We start from the raw sequence: 25,716 nt of genomic DNA on the forward strand, positions 1-25,716 counted from the left end.
CCTGAGTGAGAAAGTTGCAGCGCTGTAAATCGCCAGTGTAGCCAATACCTCACACTTTGCCAGGACAAATAGGACCTGTCCCACACATGGGTTGCTCCTGGGCTGGCTGCTCCTGCCATGCCAGAGCCACCTCTCTCACTCATGCTGCCAGAGAGGGGCAGATTTTTTAATCCTGCATGAAGGACACTTAGCAAAGTGGGACAGCCGGGAGGGGGAGCCGTGCCGTGGGGCCAGGGCCTTGGAGCAGGGCTGCTAAAGCTTCCCTATGATTGTCATCTGTGCTTGTGGAACAGGCTGTGGTCTGTGTGGGAGAGGAGGGGCTGCACAGGGTCCCCTCTGCTGGGCTGGGGTCAGGGACTCGTAATGAGGTGTGAGCTGGTGGCTCGAGGAATGTGCTAAACTGTGTAGCGCCTGAGCTGCTCTTGGCACTGACTGTTGCCCCACTCACTCACTGGGGGGAGCAGGGGCCCATTCAGGGTCAGAGCATCATGTAGCAGAGTGGGGGTGGGGAACGGAGGGATTCCCTGTCAGGGGGAGGGAAGGGGGGGGACTGAGTGTGTGGGAGGGGGGCTCACAATGAATGGGAATTGGGTAGTGCCCCATGGGATCACTTTGTGCTGGGGAGGGAGACTCAACTTGCTGGGCGGGGGAGGGTCTGGTCATATGTGAAAGAGGGGTAGCTCTGTGTTGGAGGGCAGCTTGCTGAGTGTGCGGGTGCAAAGAGAAGGGCTGGGGGAGCTTGCCGTGTGTGGGGTGGTCTGGAGCTTACTCTGTACATGGGAGAGGAGCCCACTGTGCTGGAGGGATCTTGTGCCTGGGGTTCCCATGCCCAGGTGTTGCCTTCCACAGGATTGAACTGCAGCATCTCTCCAGGGGCTGTGCTAGTAGACAGGCAGCTGTAACCCTTCCCAATGCCTGCCCTGTCCTGTGCGCACTTGGAGACACTCCCCGCTGTATAGGGTGAAGTTGGGGAAGGGCACTGCCAAGGGTCCTATGCTCTGACCCGCTAGGGCCTGGCACTGCTTGTGGGGTTGATGTTCAGGGCAGGCAGTGAGGCCAGGCGTGCTTGGAGGGGCTGGGCCAGGTGGGCATCTCGCATGTCATGGGGGAGGAGTGAGGGGCTCAGGGCTCAGCCTGGGGGAGAGGCTGGCCCTTAGTGCAATAACAGAACCAGGAAGAACTGGAGAGGGGGGCCCCCAACTGTGCGTTTTGGGGTTGAGTAGGGAGGTGTGTGTGTGGTGGAGGTTTGAGGTTGTGTGGAGTGCATAGGGGGCAGTGTTGAGGGGCAGGGGGTTACAGTGTGGGGAAGGAGGAGTACAGCATTGCATGTCTGTTCATCACAGGAGGAGTTTCTGTGGGGGTATGAGGCTGGGGTATGGGCAAGGTGACGGGCTGGTGGGAGCAGTGCTGTATGTGGGGCCCTAGGAAATAGGGGATGTGGGGCCATGATTCTGGTCCTGGACAATCATGCTAAGGGCTGGCGAGTTTGACGCTTGTGTTCGGGTGTTTGGCTGGGATCGTGTCATTTCTAAGAAGGAAGTTAACGCTTGTATGTGTCAGGTACACAGCTCCCACTGTGGGCTGCTTGTTGGATCTGTATTGGTAGTCGAGCCCTCTGTCTCCTGGGGTGCTCTGGTGTGTTGGCGGGGCTTGGAGAGTGTGTGTATGTGTGTGTGCGTGTGTGCGCATGGAAGGGGTCAGACAGTGTGTGTGTGTAGGGGGTAGGTTACCGTGTGTATGTGTATGTGTGAAAGGAGTCAGACAGTGTGTATGTGTTGAGAGGAGGTTACTCTGTGTTTGTGTGCTGGGGAGGGTCAGACACCATATCTGTGTGCAGGGCCGATGAGGGAGGGGGGAAGACCGATATAAATTACTGGGGCCCGGCGGTCCAGAATGTGGCCGTGGGCCAAGCTTCCCTGGCTTCTTTGGCCCTGTTTAGCCAGTCCGCCCTTGCTGGGGGGCCCAATTTTTTTTTTTCACCAGGGCCCGAACCTGTTCTTGGCGGCCCTGTCTGTGTGTTGGGGTGATGTTACTATGTGTGTTGCAGGAGTCAGACAGTCTGTGTTTGTGGGAGGCTACTGTGTGTGTGCTGGTGGGGGGTCAGACTGTGTGTGTTGGGGGATCAGACTGTGTGTGTGTGTGTGTTTGTGTGTGTGTGTGTTTGTGTGTGTGTTGGAGGTGGTCAGATTGTGTGTGTTGGGGGAGGTTATTGTGTGTGTGTCTGTGTGTGTGTTGGCGGGGGTCAGACAGTGTATGTGTTGGAGGAGTTCAGACTCTGTGTGTGTGTTGGGGGAGGTTACTGTGTGTGTATATCTTGGGGGGCCTGGGGCAATGAGGAAGGGAGGGATCTCACCTTGCCTCTCTGCCCCCCACCTGGTGTAGGCCCACAGCTTGTACCAATGTGAGCAGGTGTGGAGCCCCAGCCTGCCCTATGTGGCCAGGGAACCCAGCTCAGGACCAACACAGCAGTGGTGTGGGTGTTCCACTCCATGTGAGGCAGCGCTGAGGGTAGGAGACACTTTATGGGGTGGCTCCAGTGCCCTAGGAGGCTCTTCTCCTGTCTGTTCTACTGCAGCCCCCTAGGGCCAGGAGTCCGGACTGAGTCTCTGAGCTCAGTGCAGTGTGTGTATGTGGGAGAAGTGTGTGTCACTGCAGCGTGGGGGATGGGCGTGCGCTTGTAGTGTGTGTCAGTGCAGAATCCGGGGGGGAGGGGAAGGTGCACTTGTAGCATGTGTTGCTGCAATGCCAGGGTGTGCATGGGGGTGCACGCTTGTCATGTGTGTCTCTGCAATGGCGGCGTGGTGGTGGCGCTCGCTCACAGCGTGTCACTGTAGCACCAGGGTGGGGGTGGGAAGCTCATAGCATGAGTCACCGTAGCACAGGGGTGTGTGCGCGCTCGTAGCATGTGTCACTGCAGCACTGGGGGGGTGGAGTTTGCACACCTGTAGTGTGTCACTGCAGCACTGGGGGGGCGCAGGGTCTCTGGGCTGCGGTGCGAGGCTGTCTCTCTGGCTAGAACACACTATGCAGTGTGTCACTGCAGTGCCGAGATGGGGTGGGGATGCTCATAGCGTGAGTCACTGTAGCTCTGGGGGTAGGGGGCTGAGGAGGAGGAGGGTGTACTTGTAGCATGTGTCACTGTAGCACTGAGGGGGTGGAGGGGTTGTATGTTTGTAGTGTGTTGCTGCAGCACCGGCTTGGAGGCACTCGCTCACAGCGTGTCACTATAGCACTGAGGGGGGCACAGGGTCTCTGGTCTGCCCCGCAAGGCTATCTCTCTGGCTAGAGCATGCTATGCAGTGCAGGTGGAAGCTCTTTGCAGCGTGCCCTGCGTGCGTCTGCCTGGGTGCAGTGTCCGTTAGAGTTGTGACTAGCTGGTGGGGCTGGGTTTCAGTGCCTGTGTTCTTACACAGGCAGGGCATGTAGGACCCTTTCCTCTGGGCATTGATGTTGGGTTGCAGAGGGCTGCTGGAAATCAGCTGCTGTGACCAGCTGAGCAGGGAGGTGAGTGTGTGGAGCAGGGAACTGCTCAACTGCTTCATAGCTGGCAGCAGGGCTGGGCTTCTCATTCCTAGCTGGGTTGGACGTGCAGTGGCAGCAAACAGGGTATGTGGGGAGCGAGGAGGCCCAAGAGATGCATCATGCTGTCTTTAATCTGTGGTGTCTCTGCTTCCTTGCAGCCCCTGTCCAATGCAGGATGACATGGCTGGCAGCCTACCTGGGCCTGTGGCTTGTCCTGCAGCTCCCCACCTTGGGCGCTGGGACACGTGTGGTCTACAAAGTGCAGGAGGAACAGCCACCCAACACACTCATTGGGAGCTTGGCTGCTGACTACGGCTTTCCTGACGTGGGGCACCTCTATAAGCTGGAAGTGGGGGCCCCCTACCTGCGTGTGGATGGCAAGACAGGGGACATTTACACCACGGAGACTTCCATTGACCGGGAGAGCCTGCGGGAGTGTCAGAGCCAGCTCCCAGGGGAACTCTGCTTCCTGGAGTTCGAGGTGTCCATCACGGACCTGATGATGAACAGCAGCCCACGCCTGCTAGAAGGGCAGATTGAGGTGCTGGACATCAATGACAACACGCCCAACTTCGCCTCGCCTGTCATCACACTGGCCATTCCTGAGAACACCAACATTGGGGCACTCTTCCCCATCCCCCTGGCCATGGACCGCGATGCAGGCACCAACGGGGTCGCCTCCTATGAGCTCCTGGCCGGGCCCGAGGCGCAGGAGCTCTTTGGCCTGCAGGTGGCTGAGGATCAGGATGAGAAGCAGCCGCAGCTGATTGTCATGGGGAACCTGGACCGGGAGCAGTGGGACTCCTATGACCTGACCATCAAGGTGCAGGATGGAGGCAGCCCACCGCGGGCGAGCAGCGCTCTGCTGCGTATCACCATCCTGGACATGAATGACAACACCCCCAAGTTCGAGAAGGCCCTGTACGAGGCAGAGCTCTCAGAGAACAGCCCCATGGGGCACTCCGTCCTCCAGGTGAGCACGCAGCGGGGCACCAAGCATGGTGCACAAGCTGCAATGCCCAGGCCAGCTTCCCACTTTCTTCATCAGCTTTCAATTGAGACAGGTGGAGCAGCTGGAGCGCCTTTATATTACTTGCTACGATTATTATTTATTAAGCATATTATGGGAGCACTAATTGGGCCCAGTCATGGACCAGGCCCACATTGCAGTAGGCACTGTACATTATTAGGAATATTAGTCATGGCCCAGGCCCCTGTGGCCCCAGGTGTTGTACAAACACAGACTAAAAAGAACAGTCTCTGTCCCAAAGGCCTCACAGTCTGTCTGTCTGGGAATGTGCTGAGGCACCACCGGGAACCTGGTTTCAGGCATAGCATGATCACAAGTGGCAGAGGTTTTGTAGGTGGGCAGCTTCCCTAGTAAACCACACCACAATGTGGTAAGATTAAGAATGGAAAAGAAGTGGGGGAAGGCCAGGGCTGGTCTAGCAGGGACTGCAGTTCAGGATTGAGGGGCACCAGGAGAGCTGTGCTTGGGAAGCCTGCCCACTGCCTAGCTGTGCTAAATGCTGGCTACAAACAGGAAATTAGTCTCCCTTTCACCAGCATTAGATGCCTCTGAAACTAAAGCAGTCTCCTTTGGCTTGGCAATCCCTGGGAAGTGCCTGCTCCTCAGGGAGATGTGGGATGGTGCAGCCTCTCCTGTACATGCACAAACAAAATGTGGCACGGCTGAAGCCCTGGGGTAGCCAAAAGCCCCTTGCATGCCACAGACTCTACAGAGAGAATTTTGAGTCCAAGCGTGCCCATTTCAATTGGCTGGGAGCCCTGAGGGGTGGGTCTCTGTTGATTTGGTGGAAGGGGCACTGAGCCGATGGGAGCTGACATCTGTTTATCTGCAGCTGCCATCTTAATAAGTGGAACGCGGCCAGCACTCAGCTGCTTGGCTCACTAATTTTGATGTGAAGTTTAAGAATTCATTTTTCACTGTTCAGAGAGCGAAAGTTGGAGGCAGATAAGGCAGAAGCGACAGGAGAATGGGCTGCAGCTCTGCTGCTGCCATTGCTCAGCTTTTATCTTTCAGGAGGAAAATGACTCCTTAGCTCAGGGAGTGGAGGTAAAAGGTGGAATTTACATTTAACAACTTTTGTTCTCCATCCAAATCTGCTGAGCGAGATAACGGCAGAGCTGCAAATGGGGCAGAGAGGAGTCCGCTTGGAGAGCTGATTAGGAAAGCAAATGTTAGACAAACCTCCGATTCTTTAGAAGGCAAATAATAAATGTGGAAACAGGCTTATGTGAATGCAGAACTCCTGACAGGGAGGAGTGGGGTGGGGAGAGGGGATGGAGCCATGCAGAGTATGGGCAGCTCTCCTCTGTCTCTCAGCCCCAATCTGGAGCTGTTCCAGCCCTGGGACCCCTCCCCCCACTTTTGCTGCTGCTTCTCAATCTCAGCCTCTTCCCCCTACATACTATTTCTGTCCTGGGTTCCCCCCATTCCCCAGTTAGGCTGGTCCCCTCAGTCCTGACCCACAGCTCCCCCCACCCCTATGCTATCCCAGCCCTGAGCTCCCCAGCTCTGTCACAGCCCCACAGTACTGAACCTCAGCCCGCCCCCTATTGATCCAGTCCTGGGCTCCCGCAACACCCAATTCAGCTGGTGCTCCTCAATCCCAGCCTGCAGCCTCCTGCTGCCCCAGCCCTGAGAATCACTAGCTCTCTGCACTGAACTGCAGCAGGCTCTGGGCTGACTTTGAGTCAGGACGGCCCAGGTGTAGGCACTGGGCTGCCTGTGCAGCTTCGGAGCAGTGCCCCAGAATGGGAAGCAGTGGGTTCTAACCCAGCCTTCCCGGGTGGTGTCTTTGGCTGCATGTAACTAGCTTCGCTGCAGCGTGGTGGTGAATCAGGATTCATCTTAGCAAAGGGATGTGCGCAGCCAGGCTGGGATCCTCTCTGCTGCTGCAAGGGTCCAGCAGGGTGCGGCCTGCTCACCTGGACAGGCTACGTTCTAGTTCCTGGCTGTTCCTTCCTGTTGCTGGGTGTCAGACCTGCTGGCTGGCTGGTTCCCATGGAGAATTCCTTGCATGCCAGAGCGGTACAGCAGGGAGTGGGGCTTGAGGCAGCCTAACCGGTTAGGCCAGTTTCACTGGAGAGACATGGACAGAGTTGCTCCTGTTCACCTTGTCCTCCTCTTCCTCCTCCCACAGGTGAAAGCCAATGACTCAGATCAGGGTGCCAACGCCGAGATTGACTACTCCTTCCACCAGGCGACGGACATGGTGCGCCGCCTGCTGCGCCTGGACAGGACCACGGGCCTCATCACTGTGCAGGGGCCCATTGACCGGGAGGATGTCAATATCCTCAAGTTCTCTGTCCTGGCCAAGGACAAGGGGGCCAATCCCAAGAGTGCCCGCACCCAGGTAGTGGTGACTATCAAGGACATGAATGACAATGCCCCCTCCATTGAAATCCGGGGTATTGGCCTTGTCACCCATCAGGATGGCATGGCCAACATCTCCGAGGACGTGCCCGTGGAGACGGCCGTGGCTCTGGTACAGGTGTCTGACCGGGATGAGGGTGAGAACGCTGTGGTCACCTGTGTGGTTGCTGGCGATGTCCCATTCCAGCTGAGACAGGCCAGCGATACGGGCAGTGACAGCAAGAAGAAGTACTTCTTGCAGACCACTACGCCGCTGGACTACGAGGCGGTGAAGGAGTACACCATTGAGATTGTGGCTGTGGACTCGGGGAACCCGCCCCTCTCCAGCACTAACTCCCTCAAGGTGCAGGTGATGGATGTGAACGACAATGCTCCAGTCTTCAGCCAAAGCCTCACCGAGGTGGCCTTCCCCGAGAACAATGCCCTTGATGACCTGGTGGTGGAGGTGAGTGCCAGTGACGCTGACAGTGGATCCAATGCCAAGCTGGTTTACTCCCTGGACATGGACCCCTCCTCCAAGGGCTTCTTCTCCATTGACCCTGACTCAGGCGAGATCCGAGTGAAGACGGTGCTGGACCGGGAGCAAAGGGAGCGCTACGAGTTCCTAGTTGTGGCAGCTGACAAGGGCAGCCCCAGTCTCAAGGGCACGGCATCTGTGGCCATCAATGTCATGGACAGGAATGACAACGACCCCAAGTTTATGCTGAGCAGCTACAACTTCTCAGTGATGGAGAACATGCCTCCCCTGAGCCCGGTGGGCATGGTGACGGTGATTGACGCTGACAAGGGCGACAACGCCCGAATCCAGCTGTCAGTGGAGCAGGACAATGGGGACTTTGTCATCCAGAATGGCACTGGCACCATACTGTCCAGCATCTCCTTTGACCGGGAGCAGCAGAGCACGTACACCTTTCGGCTCAAAGCTGTGGATGGCGGGGACCCTCCTAGATCCGCCTACGTGGGGGTGACCATCAACGTGCTGGATGAGAACGACAATGCCCCTTTCATCACCTCCCCTTCCAATGCCTCTTACAAGCACATCCTGCCCCACACCAGCCCCGGGCAGCAGGTCAGCAAGGTCAAGGCTGAGGACATTGACTCGGGGGTCAATGCAGAGCTGACCTACAGAATCATGGGAGGCAACCCCTTCGAGCTGTTCCAGATCTCACCGCAGAGTGGGGACATCACGCTGGAGAAGGAGATCCTGCGCAAGCACCATGGCCTGCACCGCCTGGTGGTGCGTGTTAACGACAGGGGCAAGCCCTCGCGCCATGGCACCGCGCTGGTGCACTTCTACGTCAATGAGACCCTGGCCAATCGCACGCTGCTCGAGACCCTGCTGGGACACAGCCTGGACACGCCACTGGACATCGACATCGCTGGGGACCCCGAGTATGAGCGCAGCAAGCAGCGCAGCAACATCCTCTTCGGTGTCATCGCCGGCATCGTGGCCGTCACCCTGGTCATTGTGCTGGTGGTGCTGGTGCGCTACTGCCGGCAGAGGGAGGCCAAGAGCGGCTACCAGGCGGGCAAGAAGGAGACCAAGGACCTGTATGCCCCCAAGCAGGGCAACAAGAGCAGCAAGAGCAAGAGCAAAGTGAAGAAGAGCAAGTCCCCTAAGCCGCCCAAACCGGCCGATGACGAGGAGGAGACTGGGCTGCAGAAGTCCCTCAAGTTCAACCTCATGAATGACTCCGTCAGTGACAGCCCCCGCATCCACCTGCCTCTCAACTACCCGCCTGGGAGCCCGGACCTGGGGCGCCACTACCGCTCCAACTCCCCTCTGCCCTCCATCCAGCTGCAGCCCCAGTCACCCTCTGCCTCTAAGAAGCACCAGGTGGTGCAGGACCTGCCTGCCACTAACACCTTTGTGGGCACTGGGGACAACAACTCGACGGGCTCTGAGCAGTACTCTGACTACAGCTACCGCACCAACCCCCAGAAATACACCAACAAGCAGGTAGGAGAGCTCATCCTGAGCCCGCCGGACGCACCCCCTCTGCATCGGGGCGCCATCTGGACGGAGGTGTGGGAGTGAGCATGGACCCATCCCCAGCCGCATGGGAATGGCCTGTGGGGCTGGCAGAGGACTAATGGAGCAGCTAGCCATGGTTCCTTCCTGGGGCAGGAAAAGGCAGGGGCTGAAGGCACCGTGACCTGCGGGCAGCCGCCTATGGCTGATGGGGGTGGTAGCCACTGGGTTGCATTGCTGGGGGTTCCCCTGACGGGAAGGAGCCCTGCATGTGCTGGGTGAGAGGTTGAAAGGGCTGGATCCGCAGCCCCTGTGCCCCAGTAGCAACTGAGCACTGGGTTAGAGACCAGGCCTGCCAGCACCAGCAGATGGCAGTGACCACCCCTCCCATCCAGTGAGTCACGCTTGCGCCATCTGTCCTGGACTGCCTGGGGCCTGCACCTTGCTGGTCCCACAAGGAGCTGACTTTCAGCCCTGCCCTGGGTCGGGGGTGCTATGCCCAGTCCCAGCACATTGCTAGCAGCAGTCTCTGAAGTGCCAGCTCGGGGCTCCCCGGGAAGGGAGCTGAGCCTGTTACTGCCCTGAGGCAAAGCAAATCTGTAAGAGAAGCTTCTTCTGCTCCTGGTGCAGCTGCCTGGGGTGGGGACCCCAGCCTGTGTCGCAGCGCCAGCCCTTGCTGCCCAGGGTGCTTGGCCCTTTGCTCCAGCCTGAGCATCAGGCATGTCGCTGGAGCTACAGAGCTACATTGCAGCCTCTGCCAAGCCCACTGCAGAGGAGATCAGAGCACAGCTCGTTACCAGAAGTGAGGGGGCTGGGCTGCACCAGGGCTGTCTGTGCGTGTCGGGACTGGGGAGCCAGGGCTCACGGAGTTGGGGTCTCTGCTGGGGAGCAGGAGGTGGCTGTGCCGAGTGTTGGGGCTGGGGAGCAAGAGCTGGGGAGGGTCTCTGCTGGGAGCAGGAGGCGGCTGTGCCAGTCGGGGCTGGGGAGTGAGGGCTGGGGAGGGTCTCTGCTGGGGAGCAGGAGGTGGCTGTGCTGAGTGTCGGAGCTGGGGCCAGTCGGGGCTGGGGAGTGAGGGCTGGGGGGGTGTCTCTGCTGGGGAGCAGGAGGTGGCTGTGCCAGTCGGGGCTGGGGAGCGAGGGCTTGGGGGGTGTCTCTACTGGGGAGCAGGAGGTGGCTGTGCTGAGTGTTGGGGCTGGGGAGCGAGAGCTGGGGAGGGTCTCTGCTGGGAGCAGGAGGCGGCTGTGCTGAGTGTCGGAGCTGGGGCCAGTCGGGGCTGGCGAGCGAGGGCTGGGGGGGTGTCTCTGCTGGGGAGCAGGAGGTGGCTGTGCCAGTCGGGGCTAGGGAGCGAGGGCTGGTGAGGGTCTCTGCTGGGGAGCAGGAGGTGGCTGTGCTAGTCGGGGCTAGGGAGCGAGGGCTGGCGAGGGTCTCTGCTGGGGAGCAGGAGGTGGCTGTGCTAGTCGGGGCTAGGGAGCGAGGGCTGGCGAGGGTCTCTGCTGGGGAGCAGGAGGTGGCTGTGCTAGTCGGGGCTTGGGAGCGAGGGCTGGCGAGGGTCTCTGCTGGGGAGCAGGAGGTGTCTGTGCTGAGGTTCGGGGCGGGGTCACTGCTGAGAGTTGAGGCTGAGTGTGTCTTGCTGCATGAGGGGACAGAGCAAAGGCCCTGGCTGCATCTTGAGGGACTTGGGTGGGGGAGGGGAGAGCAAATCTGGGAACCAGGCTAATGAGGTGCTGGGTGAGGTGGAGGGGTCGAGGCCTTGAGGACATCCTGCCTGACTGCCTCATCTTGCTGGGTTCCTGCTTTGTGGGCCCTGTTGGGATCTGCCAATGGGTGGGGGGGGGGGGACTTCCTGCAGCATTGGCATTATATCCTATGTGTCCTGAGGCTGGGCTGGGCTGGGCTCCCCTTCCCCCCACTGCATTGTATGTATCCTGTGTGTTCCATGGAATTGGGCTCCCCTCCCCCTCCATTGCATTGTAGCCCGTGTGTCCCATGGGACTGGGCTTCTCTCCCCCCATTGCATTGTATGTAGCCTGTGTGTCCCATGGGACTGGGCTCCCCTGCCCGTTCATTGCATTGTAGCCTGTGTGTCCCATGGGGATGGGCTGCCTCCACTGAATTTGCCCTCAATAAAGTTTTATATTTTTGAATGCTGTGTTTTGTTTTCCATAAGGCCCAGAGGCAGGGGGAGGGGGAGTGAAGGGAAGAGGGCTCTGCCTCCACCCCAGCCCATCCCCCCATAGTACAGCTGGGGGCAGTGGCACATTATCCACCACCCCAATTGCATCTCCTCTCCTCTCTCCCTGTGGAGACATAGCAGGTGAGCCTAGAAATGGTGTTGCAAGGCCTGGTCCTGTGCAGGCAAGGGGCAGTAATAGTTTGGGCTGCCTCTCCCACACCATGGAGCCTAAGCTGCACCTGGGGAAAATTTTCAGGGCTGCACGTTACAGCAAAACCCCCTCTCTGGGTCAGGCCCGACTCCTCCCAGCCCTGGGGTTTGTGCCTGTGCCCTGGTGCTAATTCTTCTCCTGTACCCTGGCTCCTTGTGCCTGAGTCCTGCTTTCCTGCCTGTGGGATAGGCAGGGAGGCTTGGGAGGGAATATGGCATGTCCCTGGCTGGCTGTGCCATGCTGGTGCACTCCATTCCATGGCATGCTGCTTGCTAATGATGGGGGCTGGTGCAGACATCCAGCCTCTCCCTGTGCTGGAATCAAGCCTTGCCACTAGGGTTGCCAACTTGGCAATATTTAAAAACTGGACATTCCAGCAGGGGTGGAACCTCCCCTGCCCTGCCTCTTCTCCCTGAGGCTCTACCCTGCTCTGCCTCTTCCCCCCAAAGCCCCACTCCTGCTCATCTCTTCCCCCGAGGCCCCTCCCCATCTATTCCTCTTCCCCCCGCCCCCCCCCGCATTGCTTGCTTCCATCCCCCGCACTCCACCCCATGTGGGTTGGGGCTGGGAGCTGCAGTCACATGACAAAGGTAGGAGGTGGCCCTGGCTGAGTAAAGGCTGGAGCGGGTGATGACCTGGCGCCTCCCTACTTCCCCCACTCACAGTAACTGGACTTTGGGTGTCCGGTCAGTAAATCTGACTGGACACTGTCAGGTCCCCTTTTCAACCAGATTGTCTGGTCGAAAACTGGGCACTTGGCCACTCTACTTGCCACGAGGGAGCACCAGCCTGTAAGTGTGCTCCTGGAGCTGCTCCATGTACCCCATTGGGCAGTGTGGTGTGTGCATGCAGAAGGGCTGCCTGCAGGAGCAGTTACTGACCAGGTCACCATACTGCAGTGGGGAGCAGTGGGGTCTGTGTGAGCAGGGAGAGGGAGCGAGGAGCCATGCTCCAGCAGGAGGAGAGGGAATAGTTATGGACGAGCAACTCCATCAGAGTTCATAAGGCAACTGCCAAAGTGCTTGGGGCCTCTTCCCTTGCCCCCTCCCCACTGCACAGAGCTATCCCTCTGCTTGGGCCGCAAACCCAGTCCCTGAACCCGGCCATTCTCTCCCTCGCCCCTTACCCCAGGGGTTTGTTCCTGGACTCTTGTGTCCACTGCCTATGGAGGTAAGCAGGACTCTTGAATGTCCCATTCCTTGTGGCATAAGAACAGCCGTCCTGGGTCAGACCAATAGCCCAGTATCCTGTCTCTGACAGTGGCCAATGCCAGATGCTTCAGGGGGTATGTACAGAACAGGTCAGCTGGAGGGTGATCCTCCCCATCTTCTCCCCCATCTTCTGGCAGTCAGAGGTTTAGGGTCACCCAGCGCGTGGGGTTGTGCCCCTGATCATCTTGGCTAATAGGCATTGATAGGCCTATCTTCCATGAACTTACCTAATTCTTTTATGAACCCAGCTGTACTTTTGACCTTCACAACATCCCCTGGCAATGAATTCCACAGGTTGACTGTTGTGTGAAAAAGTATTTCCCTATTTATAAAACCTGCTGCCTATTAATTTCATTGGGCGACCCCTGGTTTTTGTATTGTGGGAAAGGGTAACTAACACTTTTCTAATAATTTTCTCTGCACTATTCATGATTTTATGGACCTCTGTCATATACCCCCTAGTCTTCTCTTTTTTAAGATGAACAGCTAAAATCTGTCCTCATAGTGAAGCCGTTCCATACCCTTGATAATTTTTGTTGCTTTTCTCTGAACCTTTCCCAGTCCCACTATAACCTTTCTGAGATGGGGTGACCAGAACTGCACGCAGTGCTCAAAGTGTGGGCGCAGCATGAATTTATATAGTGGCATTATCTTATTTTCTGTCTTATTTTCTATCACTGTCTTAATGGTTCCTAACATTCTGTTATTCTTTTTGATCATGGCTGCGCTGTTTTCAGAGAACTATCCACAATGACTCCGAGTTCTGTTTCTTGGGTGGCGACAGCTAATTTAGACCTTATCATTGTATCTGTGTAGTTGGAATCATTTTTTTCATTGTGCATTACTTTGCATATCAACATTGAATTTCATCTGCCATTTTGTTGCCCACTCACCCAGTTTTGTGAGATCTCTTTGGTTAACTATGTTGAATAATTTTGTATCTGCAAACTTTGTGGTTTCCATTTTCCAGATCATTAATATGTTGAACAACACTGGTTCCAGTGCAGACCTTTGGGGGATCCTGCTGTTTACCTCTCTCCATTCTGAGAACTGATAATTTATTCCTGCCCTTTGTTTTCTATTTTTTAACCAGTTACTGATCCATGAGAGGACCTTCCCTCTTATCCCATGACAGCTTACTTTGCTTAAGAGCCTTTGGGGTGGGACCTTGTCAAAGGGTTTCTGATAGTCCCAAGTACACTATATTCACTGACTAACCCTGGTCCACATGCTTGTTTCCACCTCAAAGAATTCCAATAGATCCATGAGGCACAATTTTCCTTTACAAAAGTTTTGTTGGCCCTTCCTCAACTAATCATGTTTATCTATGTGTCTGATAATTCTGTTCTTTACTATAATATCAGCCAGGTTGTCTGTCCTGAAGTTGGGCTCACTGCCCTGTAATTGCCAGGATCGCCTCTGGACCCCTTTTTAAAAATTGGCATTGCATTAACTACCTTCCAGTCATCTGGTCCGGAGGCCTTTTTCAGTAATAGGTTACATATACTACAGTTAGTACTTCTGCAATTTCATATTTGAGTTACTTCAGAACTCTTAGGTGATACCATCTGGACCTGGTGATTTATCACTGTTTAGTTTATCAATCTGTTCAATTTGTACTGCCACAACAATCTAGGGCAGTACTTTAGATTTGTTACCCACATCAGACCTAGCCTTTTGGGTATCCTTTTTGAAGATTGATGCAGAGAATTAATTTGGCTTCTCAGCAATGGCCTTGTCTTCCTTGAGTGCTCCTTTAGCACCTTGATCGTCCAGTGGCTCCACTGATTATTTGACAGGCTTCCTGCTTCTGATATATTTTAAAAAAATCTTACTGTTAGTTTTTGCATCTTCTTGTGAATGCTTTCTTGGTTTGCCTTATACTTTTACACTAACCTGCCAGAGTTTGTGTGTTTTCTTTTTACCCTCACTGGGATTTGGCTTCTAAATTTCAAAGGGTGCCTTTTTGCTTCTAATGGCCTCCATTACTCTGCTGTTTAGCCATGGTGGTATTCTTCTGGGCTTCTAATTGCTTTTTCTGTTTAGGGCTATTCATGTAGTGTGAGCCTCGGTGTTTCTAAATAGTCCTTATGCTGGTTGCAGGTATTTACCCCTTGTGACTGTTCCCTTTTAATTTCTGTCTAACAAGAGACCTCATTCTTTTGCCCCTTTTTAAAGGTGCATGTTACCAGGGTGGGATTTTTTGTGTGTGGCAGGGATGGGTATTATTCCCCTCCAAGGGTGTTAAATTGAATTACACGGGCACTATTGCTGAGCGAGTCAGCTATATTCACCTCTTGGACTGGATCCTGTGCAGCACTTAGGACTAAATCAAGAATTGCCTCTCCCTTGTGCGTTTGAGTAGCTGCTCCAAGAACCAGACACTTATGATGTGTAGAAATTTTCTCTCTGCATCACTCTCTGATATGAGGATAATGCCCAGTCAGTATGAGGATAGTGGAAATCCACCTTTATTATTGCGCTTTCTGGACTCGCTAATCTGGGTGAGAGTTCCCCCTAGGTCTCCCGCAGCCACTGCAGGATTGGCTTCCCCTCTTTCGTGCAGGCTTTGAGAGCGGTGAAATAGTGATATGCTGACTTAGCTCAGGAACCAGAGGGTGAGAATGTGTTACCCCCTTGAGAAGGGCTAGGGCAGTTTCCCCCTCTTGCAGCCATGGCCTCAGGCTCTCTACAACCTTAGGCAGTCGTCGTGTTGCTCAGGCTGGTGTGTGTGTGTGGGAAGGGTTGGGTTCCATGAAGGCTACACACTGACATTCTGAAGAATAAGACACAGCATCAGACAAGTGCCAGGTCACTGCCTGTGCAGCCCCGCCCAATGGCAGCTCGGGTGATGTCAGGCCTTGGCTCACAACGTTCCAATTTTGTTCTGTTTAAACGACTTTTGTGATGTTTTGCCTTATGCTATTCAAGGCTTGAAAATGTCACCATGAACTTTAAAGGCAGGGAGTGGGCTATGTAGGCATAGGGGAGTGGGCTGTGAGGGAAAACAGTGGGCTCTGGGGGATGGGGAGTGGGCTGCAGAGGGGGAGAGTGGGCTGTGGGGGGGCAGTGGGCTCTGGGGGGTGGGGAGTGGGGGGGAGAGGGCTGCGGGGGGGCAGTGGGCTTGGGCAGGGGAAGAGGGCTGCAGGGGGCGGGGAATGGGCTGTGGGGGAACAGATAGAAAAAGAGAGGGGAAACAAACTCCAGGAGGAGCATTCTGGTGAGGACCACCCCAACCTCCTGTGAGCCATTAAGGGTGGTGGTGGGCAGGGAGGTCCCTGACCTGTGCCCAGCAGCCTGTGGCTGGCAAGGACCTGCTACCCTTCCTTGGCTGCTGGAAGGAACATTCTGTTCTTCCTCACCACCAGTCTCTTCCTGCGGTGGTGGAGGGAGAAGGGTCGGCTCTACCATTTTTGCCACCCCAAGCAAAATAAAAAAATAAAGACGTTCGAACTGCTGCCAGAACTGCCAAAGCAAAAAAATAAAAATTAAAAAAAAGCCGGCCAGACTGTGCTGCCTCAAGAATGGACAGAATGCCGTCCCTTAGCATGAGCTGCCCAGGCACGTGCTTCCTCCTCTGGTGCCTGGAGCCAGCCCTGGGAGGGAGGGACCACCCATCTCCCCACTCCCTAGCTGCTTGTCTCTTGTACTCTGCACCTTGGCCAGCCTCCATGTTTCAGGCCCCTTTCCCCAGGGTGTAACCCCAAGGCCTGCCCCGATGCTCAGATCGACCTGATTCTGAGCCCCTGCAGCCCCAGGGATCTGCACCCATCGTATTAGTTCCCAGTTGTCTAACTGAGCTCTGAGTCCCAGCAGAGCTCAAGAGGCTAGAGCAGCATTGGCTTCACTCATGCACGCAGCAGCCATTGTAATCTTAACCAGCTAGATATTGAATGTGTCTCTTAGAAAGCAAGCTTAAATTCTGCATACTTTGCAGGCACTGGAGTCGGAAGGTGCCTGGCAAAGCTGCCTGTTGGCCAGCGGTGCAGGGCCAAGGGGTTTTTGTAAGGCCAGTCGTAGACTATAAAATAGTGGCAAAATGGTCCAGAAACCTGGGGCACTGGGGCAGCACTGAGGACGTACGCAGAGCTGATCTGGCTTCTCCCTCCTCCAGAATGCCAGTGTGTGGGTGAGTAGCACACATCGTATGTCAGACCAGGGCTGCTTGGCTGTGACACTGACATGGAGTCATCCCAGCTGATGGAGCATGACACTGGGTTCTGGGAACTGAACAGTGGAGAGAGTGGCTGTAGGGAGCAGTGGTAGGATGTAGCTGAGTATGTTTTGCCCTTAATGATCTGCAGGGGCAAGAAACAGAATCCCAGGTGAAATTCAGTGAGGATACTAAACTGGGGAGAGCTGGGAGCATCAGGGAGCAGAAGGCTTGAGGGGAGCCCAGAGCATGGGAAACCACAGGGCCAGAAGACAACACAGCAGGATTTGGGTGGGTAGGGCTGAGGTAGGGGAGTGAGAGTCCTGGCTGTAGGGCAGCTGGAAACAATCCTGAGAGCTGGCAGGGCAATGAGGGAGCAGGGAGGTGGCGATGGGAATGGGGTGCAGTTCTGAGGGAAGTTGATGGTTGTTTACCTGGAGACATAGCAAGATGTTTTCAGCCCCTGAGTGGGAGGTCAGGGAGTCCCTTTGCAGGGCACTCCACCCCAAACACAAGCCCCACAGGTACTTCTGAGCCCAGGCCCAAGAACGGACTGGAGTTTCCCAACACCGGAGTTTAGGATTCCTTCTCTGAGCAGCATCTAGGTCTCTGAAGACTCACTTGCCTTGGGTGCCCACCCGCAGTCCCTGGGATACAGGCCCTTGGGGACACGGACTGGGGGAATTTGGCTCTCACCTGGTTGCATAGGCAGCAGAAGTTGGCCATGTGTACCTCATTATCCAGGAATGAACAGATGCTGGATACCATGAGCAGCCTTTATCCCAGGGGTCAGGAAACATAGGTGCTGTGTGTTGCCTGTACCCTGGGGGAGGTGAAATGGGCTCTGTGTGCTGCCTGTGCCCTGCGGGAGGTAACGTGGGTGTTGTGTGCTGCCTGTACCATAAGGATGGTGAAATGGGGACTGTGTGCCACCTGCACCCAGGGTGAAGTGACATGGGTGCCATGTGTCGCCTGTACCCTGGAGGAGGTTTCATGAGTGCTATGTGGTGCTTGTACCCAGGGTGAGGTGACATAGGGGCCATGTGCATCCTCTGCCTCAGGGGGGAGGTGACACGGGGTTTGCTCTTCCTGTAATCTTGGGCGGGGGGGAGATTACATTAGGGCTGTGACCAGCCTGTACTCATGGTGGAAGATGACGTGGGGCTGTAAGCAGCCTGTGCCCAGGCATAGGGGGTACGTATGTGGGTGGGAGGTTGTGCTGAAGTGAGAATTGTCTGTAATATTTTTATGAAGCCGATAGGTGTCTCAGTTTCCTCTATATGTAGTAGTGGTATGCAGTGTTAGAAGTATAGGACTATTTGCTCTCAGGGCAGCCTAAGACATGGGTATGAAATGTGGCCCATCTGTCTGAATCATTGGAAAAGGGTGGGCCGCGGGCGACCCCATATCAGTGGAGAATCTGAGAAGACAACGGCAAAGCTAGGCACCAGATCACGGACTCCTAGCAACCAATGACCCAGGGGGAGATGGATTTCCCAGCTCTCAGCAGGGGAGCTGAGCACAGACCCCAGCTCGGGAACAAAGGGCTGGGAAGGGGCATGGGGGAGATCAGAGTTGCTGCAGGAAGGAATCGGGGCTCTCACCTGGGAACTGACCAAGGAGATCAGTTGGAGAGAGACAGAGCTGGCCTGTACCCCAGGTGGGAGGCTCAACGGGGGCTGTGTGTGGCTTGTATGCCAGGCAGAGGCAGCATGGGGGCCATGCCTGGCCTGTATTCCAGGCAAGAGGCACTGCGGGGGCTGTGCCTAGCCTGTACTCCAGGTGGGAGGCAGCGTAGGGGCCATGCCCGGCCCATACCCTGGGCAGGAGGCAGTGTGGGGGCCATGCCCAGCCCATATCCCAGGCAGGAGCTGCCGTGGGGCCTGTGCCTGGCCCATACCCTGGGCAGGAGGCTCTACGGGAGCTATACCCAGCCCGTACCATGGGCAGGAAGCTCCGTGGGGGCCATGCCTGGACCGTACCATGGGCGGGAGGCAGTGTGGAAGTCTTGCCCAGCCTGTACTCTGGAGAGTGGGAGTGATGCTGAGTCCTTATGTAATTCTCTGGGAATGGGGTCCGTCAGGATTTGTGAGGTCCTTGCAGCCATGCTATGAGTAGGACAGGTTACCCCTGGTGTCTGTGCTGGCTGGGGACTGGCTTTGCCCCAAAGATCCTAGCCATGCTACAGGCAGTTCCAACTGTCCAGAGCACATTGTCCCAGGCTGGCTGGAGCCTTCCACTGCCTCTTGGCTGTTACTCTCCTTCTGCTCTGGAGCTGGGTGCTGGGGCTGTCACCTTCCCACTGCCCCTGGGACCTAGGGGCTGGGAAGAGTGGGTTTCTGGCCTAGTGCTGTATGAGTGCCTGCAGATTAGAGCAAATGGCTGCAAAGCTGCCCATGGTAATCACATCCCCAGGGTCTGGAGCAGCTGTGCCAAGGGGCAACATCCTGGGAAGCAGCTTCTGCATGGCTGGGGACTTTTCACAGGGCCTAGGATGAGCAGAGCAGAGCTGGACCCATCTGCGATGCAGCTTCCCAATCAGCAGGATGGGGCAGGGCGGGGCCTTGGGCGAAGAGCCGGGAGGGCACAGATGTCACTTAGGCTCTGGCTCAACCTGGCCTAAAGGTTGCTACTGGGAGCAGCCCATGAAAGAAGCCTGTGCCCCCGGTGTATGCGTGTGTGTGTGAGAGAGATCTGTGTGCATTGACTCCATGCAACGTGCCATGCTCGCATCACCCCTATGCTACCACCATGCCTTGCTTCTGGTTGCACCTGCAGCTAGCACCACACACTGCTGGAGCAAGAGCTACCTGGGAGTGCCCCGCCATCAGGCCCTCCCTCATGCCTTGTGTAGGGGAGTCTCTGCTCTGTGCTCCCGGCAGGGTCCCCATTTTCCTGTTGCTGTGCCTCTGCATTGGCCTGGGGGCTGCATGGGGATTTTTTTAACTACCAAAGCCCTGGCTGTTTGCACGGCTGGCTGGCAATCCAAGAGGCTCTGATTGATATTCCCAGCACTGCCTCTCCTGGGCTCCGCTGCAGAGCTGCTCCTTGCTATTCACAGTCCTTCTGGAACCAGGCCAGGAGCTGAGCCTGGCTAATCATTTACCCAATTACTGGGGCAAAACTGGATTCAGCCGCCCTCTGCTTGGGTGTGTTTGTGGGCCTTTCTATCACTAGCCAGGCTTCTGTGGAAGAGTGGGTGTCAATGCGCAAGGCACCATGGGGTAGGAGGAGATAGAAGGCAGGGTGCTGTTGGGCAGGAGGAGGTGGAAGACAGGGTACTGTGGAGAAGGTGGGGATAGGGGGGAAGGTGCTGAGGTGGAGGAAAAATTACTCTGGGGTGGGGCTGTGCTTGAGACGTGTTCCAGCTGTGTCCCTGTGGGCAGCTGTGTCTGTGTCGGGGGTGGCCAGTGCCTAGGTTCTCCTCACGAGCAGTAGGCGGAACGTACCAAGAGGTGTGTGCTGGTCTCGTGTCAGTTATAGCTGGGGCTGGTGTCTGGCAGTAGGGGCATGTGGACTGTGGGTTACTTGTTCCTGTAGTGGGGGGGATGGAGTGTGAGGCACCTCAGCCCCCTGAGAATGATGAGGTGAGTGCGAGGTCTCCCTGGGTGGAAGGACTATTTGGGGTGTGACTGCAACTCAGGTGAAGATCTTGGGGAGCCTGTTGTTGGGATTACACCCAGTGATGCCAGGGGATGAGTGTTTCTTGGGGCCATATGGGTTGGGAGCTCCTGGCTGTGCCATGGGGGTCAGTCTGCCAGGGAGCACAGTGCTGGGCAGCTGGGAGGGAGATAGGAATTTGTGCAGCAATTTCTGTCTGTGGATCCCATTTATGGTACATGCACCTCATGTATGTGATTGAGATCTCTTGACCTGCAGTGTCTATTGGGGCCATGCACGTTCTTGTGCCCCCCCCCCCCCCACACCTGAGGGCACATAGGATAGGGCAGCCCTGCCCACTTGTAGTAGTGAGATGTTTTTCTGCTGCCCCATAACACCCTTCCATCCACTCAGCTAGTGTGTATTTGACTGGCTAGGGGAACTGAGTAGCACGTTCCTGCCCTGTTGGCATCACTGTTGATAGTTTTCTTTCTTTAAAATCTCTGCCATTCCCCTAACTGCACTAAGCGCTGAGGCACCTTCCTGCCCAATCACCTAGCCTATACCGTTGGTCCTCAAGCCAAGTCCAGCATGTGATAGACTTATCCTATTAACCAGTGGACATGGCCAGTGTCTCTTCCCTTTGGGCAAAAGCCACCTTCCAGACTGTGGCTGTGTGCGCTCGTCACGGCTCCAGAGATATCCAGCTAAAGCGCTGCCTACTGGACCAATCCATGAGAGGAGTATCAGAATGGGGAGATGTTCCTCTGACTCCATAAAAGCACTTTTCTCCCAAAGATCCCACTTCTTCATGGCCCCTGTAAGTAGGGATTCTTCTCTGAAGGCTTCCAATGTGAGTACCGAGAACAGACCTGCATCCCCCTCAGATAGTCATCCTCAGCTCTCCAAACTTAGTCCCACGCTTGTTGGGAGCTCAGTGTCAAAGCACAGTACCACCTCCACCTCATCAATGCAGGGCAGATCTGAGCACTTCTCTACGGGCAACTCATGGCACCTATCCTCTTTCCCTGAAGGGATATCAAAGAAACTGAAAGTGATGGGCCTTCTAAGTCTTCTAAACCCAAGTCCTGAGGCCTGCTCACCCTGGTGGGGCTGACTCTTTGCCTCACTTTGTTCTGAGTTGGACCAAGTCCATTCTGTCACTGACACCCTTGGTACTGAGTATTAATACGGACAGATCTTTACCATCTCCTGACATTGAGTCGCCAGCACTGACTTCAGTACCAATGCCTCTGACACCAATTAGAATTAAACCCTTGCTATCCTAGTACTGAGAGAATAGGCTTACTCCTCCTCCCCCCCCTCCGACCACTCTTCCTCTCCAGAATCAAGCTGAGCCCCTTCTCTAGATGTTCATTCCCCTCTACTTCCTAGGGAGTCTCTGAATACAGCAACTCCCAGATCACTACCAGCAGAATTTAGGGGTCCCAGAGTTCCTAAATACCCCTGAGATGTCCTGATATCCCTTAGCAGATGTCTCCTCAAGCCTTAGCATCTTCTTAGCCCTGTCCCTTTAGCTTCCTGTCTTAGCAGTATTGGCATTCGGGGTCTCTGGTCTACACCCTCTAGAAGCTGCTCTCCCTCTCACGTTGCCCACAAATGACTATTCCCTTCACCAGTTAGGTGCCGACTAGCCCACTAGAATGAGGGAGAGAACAACATTAGGAAACAGAGTCTCAAGAGGAAGCATCATAAGATAATGGTTCTCTCCTACAAATCTGTCTTCCTCTTTGCAGGATGAGGTGCTGATGTACACTCTAGTACAACTCCTGCAACTTGAATCCTTCCAGGAGTTACTGGGTAGGATGCAGACACTTAATCAAGCTCAGTTTTGATACAGGTTAGTTTCCCCTACTCTTCACCCCACTGCTTCCCTTGGAAGGCTGTTGCAGAACTTCACTGTCTTTGATGGTTAAAAGCCTCTCCTTTCTCACCTGGGGTGTTTATCCCTCTGATGTACTTATAGAGAACAGTCATATCTCCCCCCAGCCTTAGTTTGGTTAGGCTAAACAAGCCAAGCTACTTCAGTCTCCTCTCATGAGGTAGATTTTCCATTCCCTTTGATCATCCTAGTAGCTCTTTTCTGTACCTGTTTGAATTAATCTTTCTGAAATACGGGAAACCAGAATTGCACAGTGTTCGAGATGAGGTCTCACCAGTGCCTTGTACAATGGTATTGTATATTTCTCTATTGGAAATACCTCACTTGATGCATCCTAGTATTGCATTAGATTTTTTCCTGGCCACAGCACATTGGTGGCTTATAGTCATCCTGTGATCAGCCAGTACACCCAGATCTCTCCTCCTCTGTCACTGCCAACTGATACATCCCTAGTTTAAAGCAGAAATTCTTGTTGTTGGTCCCTAAGTGCACGACCTTGCAGTTTGCACTATAAAATTTCATCCCATTTCTATTTTTCCAGTTTTCAAGGTCATCCAAATCTTCTTATATGATATTCTGGTCCTCCTCCATATTGGCAATACTTCCCAACTTTGTGTCAGTCACAAATTTTATTAGCACACTCCCACTTTTTATGCCAAGGTCATTAATGAAAAGATTAAAGAAGATTAGTCCCAAGACTGATCCCTGAGGATCTCCACTAATAACCTCCCGCCAGCCTGATAGCATGACCCGTTGTAGTCTTCCCTTTAACCAGTTCCTTACCCAGCTTTCAATTCTTGGACTAATCCACATCTTCTTCAATTCCCCACTAATAATTTCCTATGTGGAACAAAATGCCTTACTGTAATCCAGGTAGATTAGATCTACTGCATTTCCTTGTCTAGAAAATAGGTTATCTTCTACAAACAAACAAACCAACCAAAAACCATCAATCAGGCTAGTCTTGCACTATCAATCTTCTGTAAAACCATGTTGTATTTTATCCCAATTACTGTTTACCTTAGCTTTTTCTCTTTCAGAATTTGTTCCAAAACCTTGTATATAATGAGGCCAAACTAATGGGCCTGTAGTTTCCTGGCTCACTTTCTTTCTTTCTTAAAAATAGGTACTATATTAGCAATTCTCCAGTCATAGGGTATGACCCCTGAGTTTATGGATTCATTACAAATCTTTGCTATTTTGGTCTTGCAATTTCATGTGCCAGTTCCTTTAATAATCTTGGATGGAGATTATCTGGGCCCTCCAACTTGGTTCCATTAAGCTGTTTGAATTTGACTTTCACCTCGGTTGTGGTAATTTCCTCTTCCAGGTCCTCATTCTCATTAGCCACCCTGCCACTACCCCATAGATCCTCATTCCCATTCTTAAAAACTGGGGAAAAGTGTTCATTTAGGTGTAGGGCCACGCCTAGATTATCTTTAATCTTCACCTCTTCTGCAGTGTTTAGCCGTCCCACTTCTTTCCTTATTTTCTTTTTATTTATATGGCGAAAGAACCTTTTACGGTTGGTTTTAATTTCCTTTGCAAAGTCCAACTCTGCTTGGTAGTTCTCACTTTAACCCTACACTTTCTGACATCCAAGAGGTCTCTTTCCTTGCTGATCCAGCCCATCTTCCATTTCTTGTAGGCTTTCTGCTTTCTCTTAATCACCTGTTTGAGATGTTTGTTTATCCAGCTTGGTTTGCAACCCTTCCCTACCAATGTTTTCCCCTTGCTTAGGATACAGGCTTCAGATAGCTTCTGCAACTTTGACAATGTAATTCCAAGCCTCCCCCACATTAAGATCCTTGAGTTCTTCAGTTCAATCTATTTCCCTAACATATTCCCTTAAAGTTTTAAAGTCTGCCGTTTTGAAATCAAGGACCTTAGTGGCAGATCTATATTTTTTTATTTTGTTTAAACTGAATTAGCTCATGATCACTCAAACCAAGGCTGTCCTCGACAACCAGTTTTTCTATGAGCTCCTCACTATTTAGCAATACTAAATCTAAAATGGCATCACCTCTTGTTGACTCTTTAGAAAAGAAATCTGCCAGCAATCACGTCCAGGAATATCTGGGCCCTACCATTATTAGTAGCACTTGTCCTCTAATCTATATCTGGGAAATTAAAGTGTCCCATAATCACACAATTCCCACTAGTATTTATTTCATTAAAAATATTAAAGAGGTCTCTACCAATATCCAAATTGGATCTTAGGGGTCTGTAGCATACTCCAAACACCATCCCAATGGAGCCTCTGTTAGCTTTCTTCCTCAAAGTGATTTTGATCCTAACAGATTCTGTTTTATCCATTCCATCACTTCTAATATCTTTACAGTCTATCTCATCATTATTATACAATGCTACCCTTTGCCTTTATTTCTGTCTTTGCTGAACAGCACATACCCTCCAATCCCTGTATTCCAGTCATGACTGCTATTCCACCGTATTTCTGTTATCCCTGTGATATCTGATTTCACTTCCTGCGCCAGTAGTTCTAGTTCCTCCATTTTGTAACCCAGGCTCCTTGCACTGAAATATAGACATCTTATTGCTTGGCTTCACCCAGATTCCTCACTTGGTTAGGTATAGTCCTTCTACTGCCAGTATCGCTGACCTGCCTGTTAGTGCCGATACCAATGACACTATTTCCCCTTGATGTCCATTCTCCTACCCTCTAGTATTCCTTTCTTTGTTCCTGTGTCCTTCTGCTCAATATTAGAATTAGGAGTGGAGATCACATAAGCCTCTCTCAATGGTCTCCCCTGAGTTCCTAGTTTAAATCTCTTTTAATCAGTTGTGCCAACCTCCATCCCAGAAGTCTGTCTCCCTCTTTACTCAGGTGGAGTCCATCTCATGAGAACAGTCCTGTCCATGAATGCCTCTCAGTGGTCAAACATCCCAAAGCCCTCCTTATCATACCATGGCCTGAGCCATCTGTTGATCATCATAGGTAGAATCCCACTGAAGATTACCTAAGCCTCCTTTTCTTTAAGCATCTTCCCAAGCATGGCACAGTCTCTCTGGATGTGTTCCCAGAAGAATCTAGCAGTATCATTTGCTACCACATGAAAGTGGGTTCTTTCCTGCTCCCATTAGGATCCTCTTCAGCCTCAGGTCCACATGCCGTATCTTAGCTCCTGGCAGACAGCACACTCTTCTGTTCTCCAGCTCAGCTCAACCAGCCTTCATCCTGTTCTTTCTGGATGCAAATTCTCTTGTCTTCTGTTCTAACTTACAACCTTCTCTGAGTTATCCTCTATCCTGCTGGGGCTCCAAACTCTGGCTATCTCCATTGACTCTTCCCCTTTTCTTGTAGGACTAGCTGCTCTTCTCTTCTTCTTTTCCCTCCCACCTTCTGTTACTTCCTGCTGTGCCCCTTCATTTTCCAGCTGAGCAAACCTGTTCCTCAGCTCTATTTATCCTTCACTAGCTGATCTTTTCTTCTACTTGTTTTTATAGTCACATGCTTTCACTGGCCACTTTCCTCATGTAGCAGTTCTCCAGTCCAGCTTGCATCTGCAAGTCTTGAGTTTCCCATTCAGCCTCCTTTCACCTTCCCTGAATC

The 25,716-nt window shown here is 53.7% G+C and overlaps 1 protein-coding gene across 3 annotated transcripts in view; it reads left to right on the forward strand.

Moving 5' to 3' along the window:
• PCDH1 (protocadherin 1) overlaps positions 1-25,716 on the forward strand; it is a 133,224-nt gene that overhangs the window by 5,631 nt on the left and 101,877 nt on the right. For all 3 annotated transcript variants that reach the window (XR_004001669.1, XM_030573225.1, XM_030573226.1), the window contains exons 2-3: positions 3,681-4,495; positions 6,690-8,882. Coding sequence is in view for 2 of the 3 variants with exons in the window: in XM_030573225.1 (XP_030429085.1) it covers positions 3,681-4,495; positions 6,690-8,882 (3,008 nt within the window). In the remaining variant the exon portion in view is untranslated. The remainder of the gene's footprint in view (positions 1-3,680; positions 4,496-6,689; positions 8,883-25,716) is intronic.

Source organism: Gopherus evgoodei, chromosome 8, assembly GCF_007399415.2.
Source record: "Gopherus evgoodei ecotype Sinaloan lineage chromosome 8, rGopEvg1_v1.p, whole genome shotgun sequence".
NCBI lineage: Eukaryota > Metazoa > Chordata > Testudines > Testudinidae > Gopherus > Gopherus evgoodei.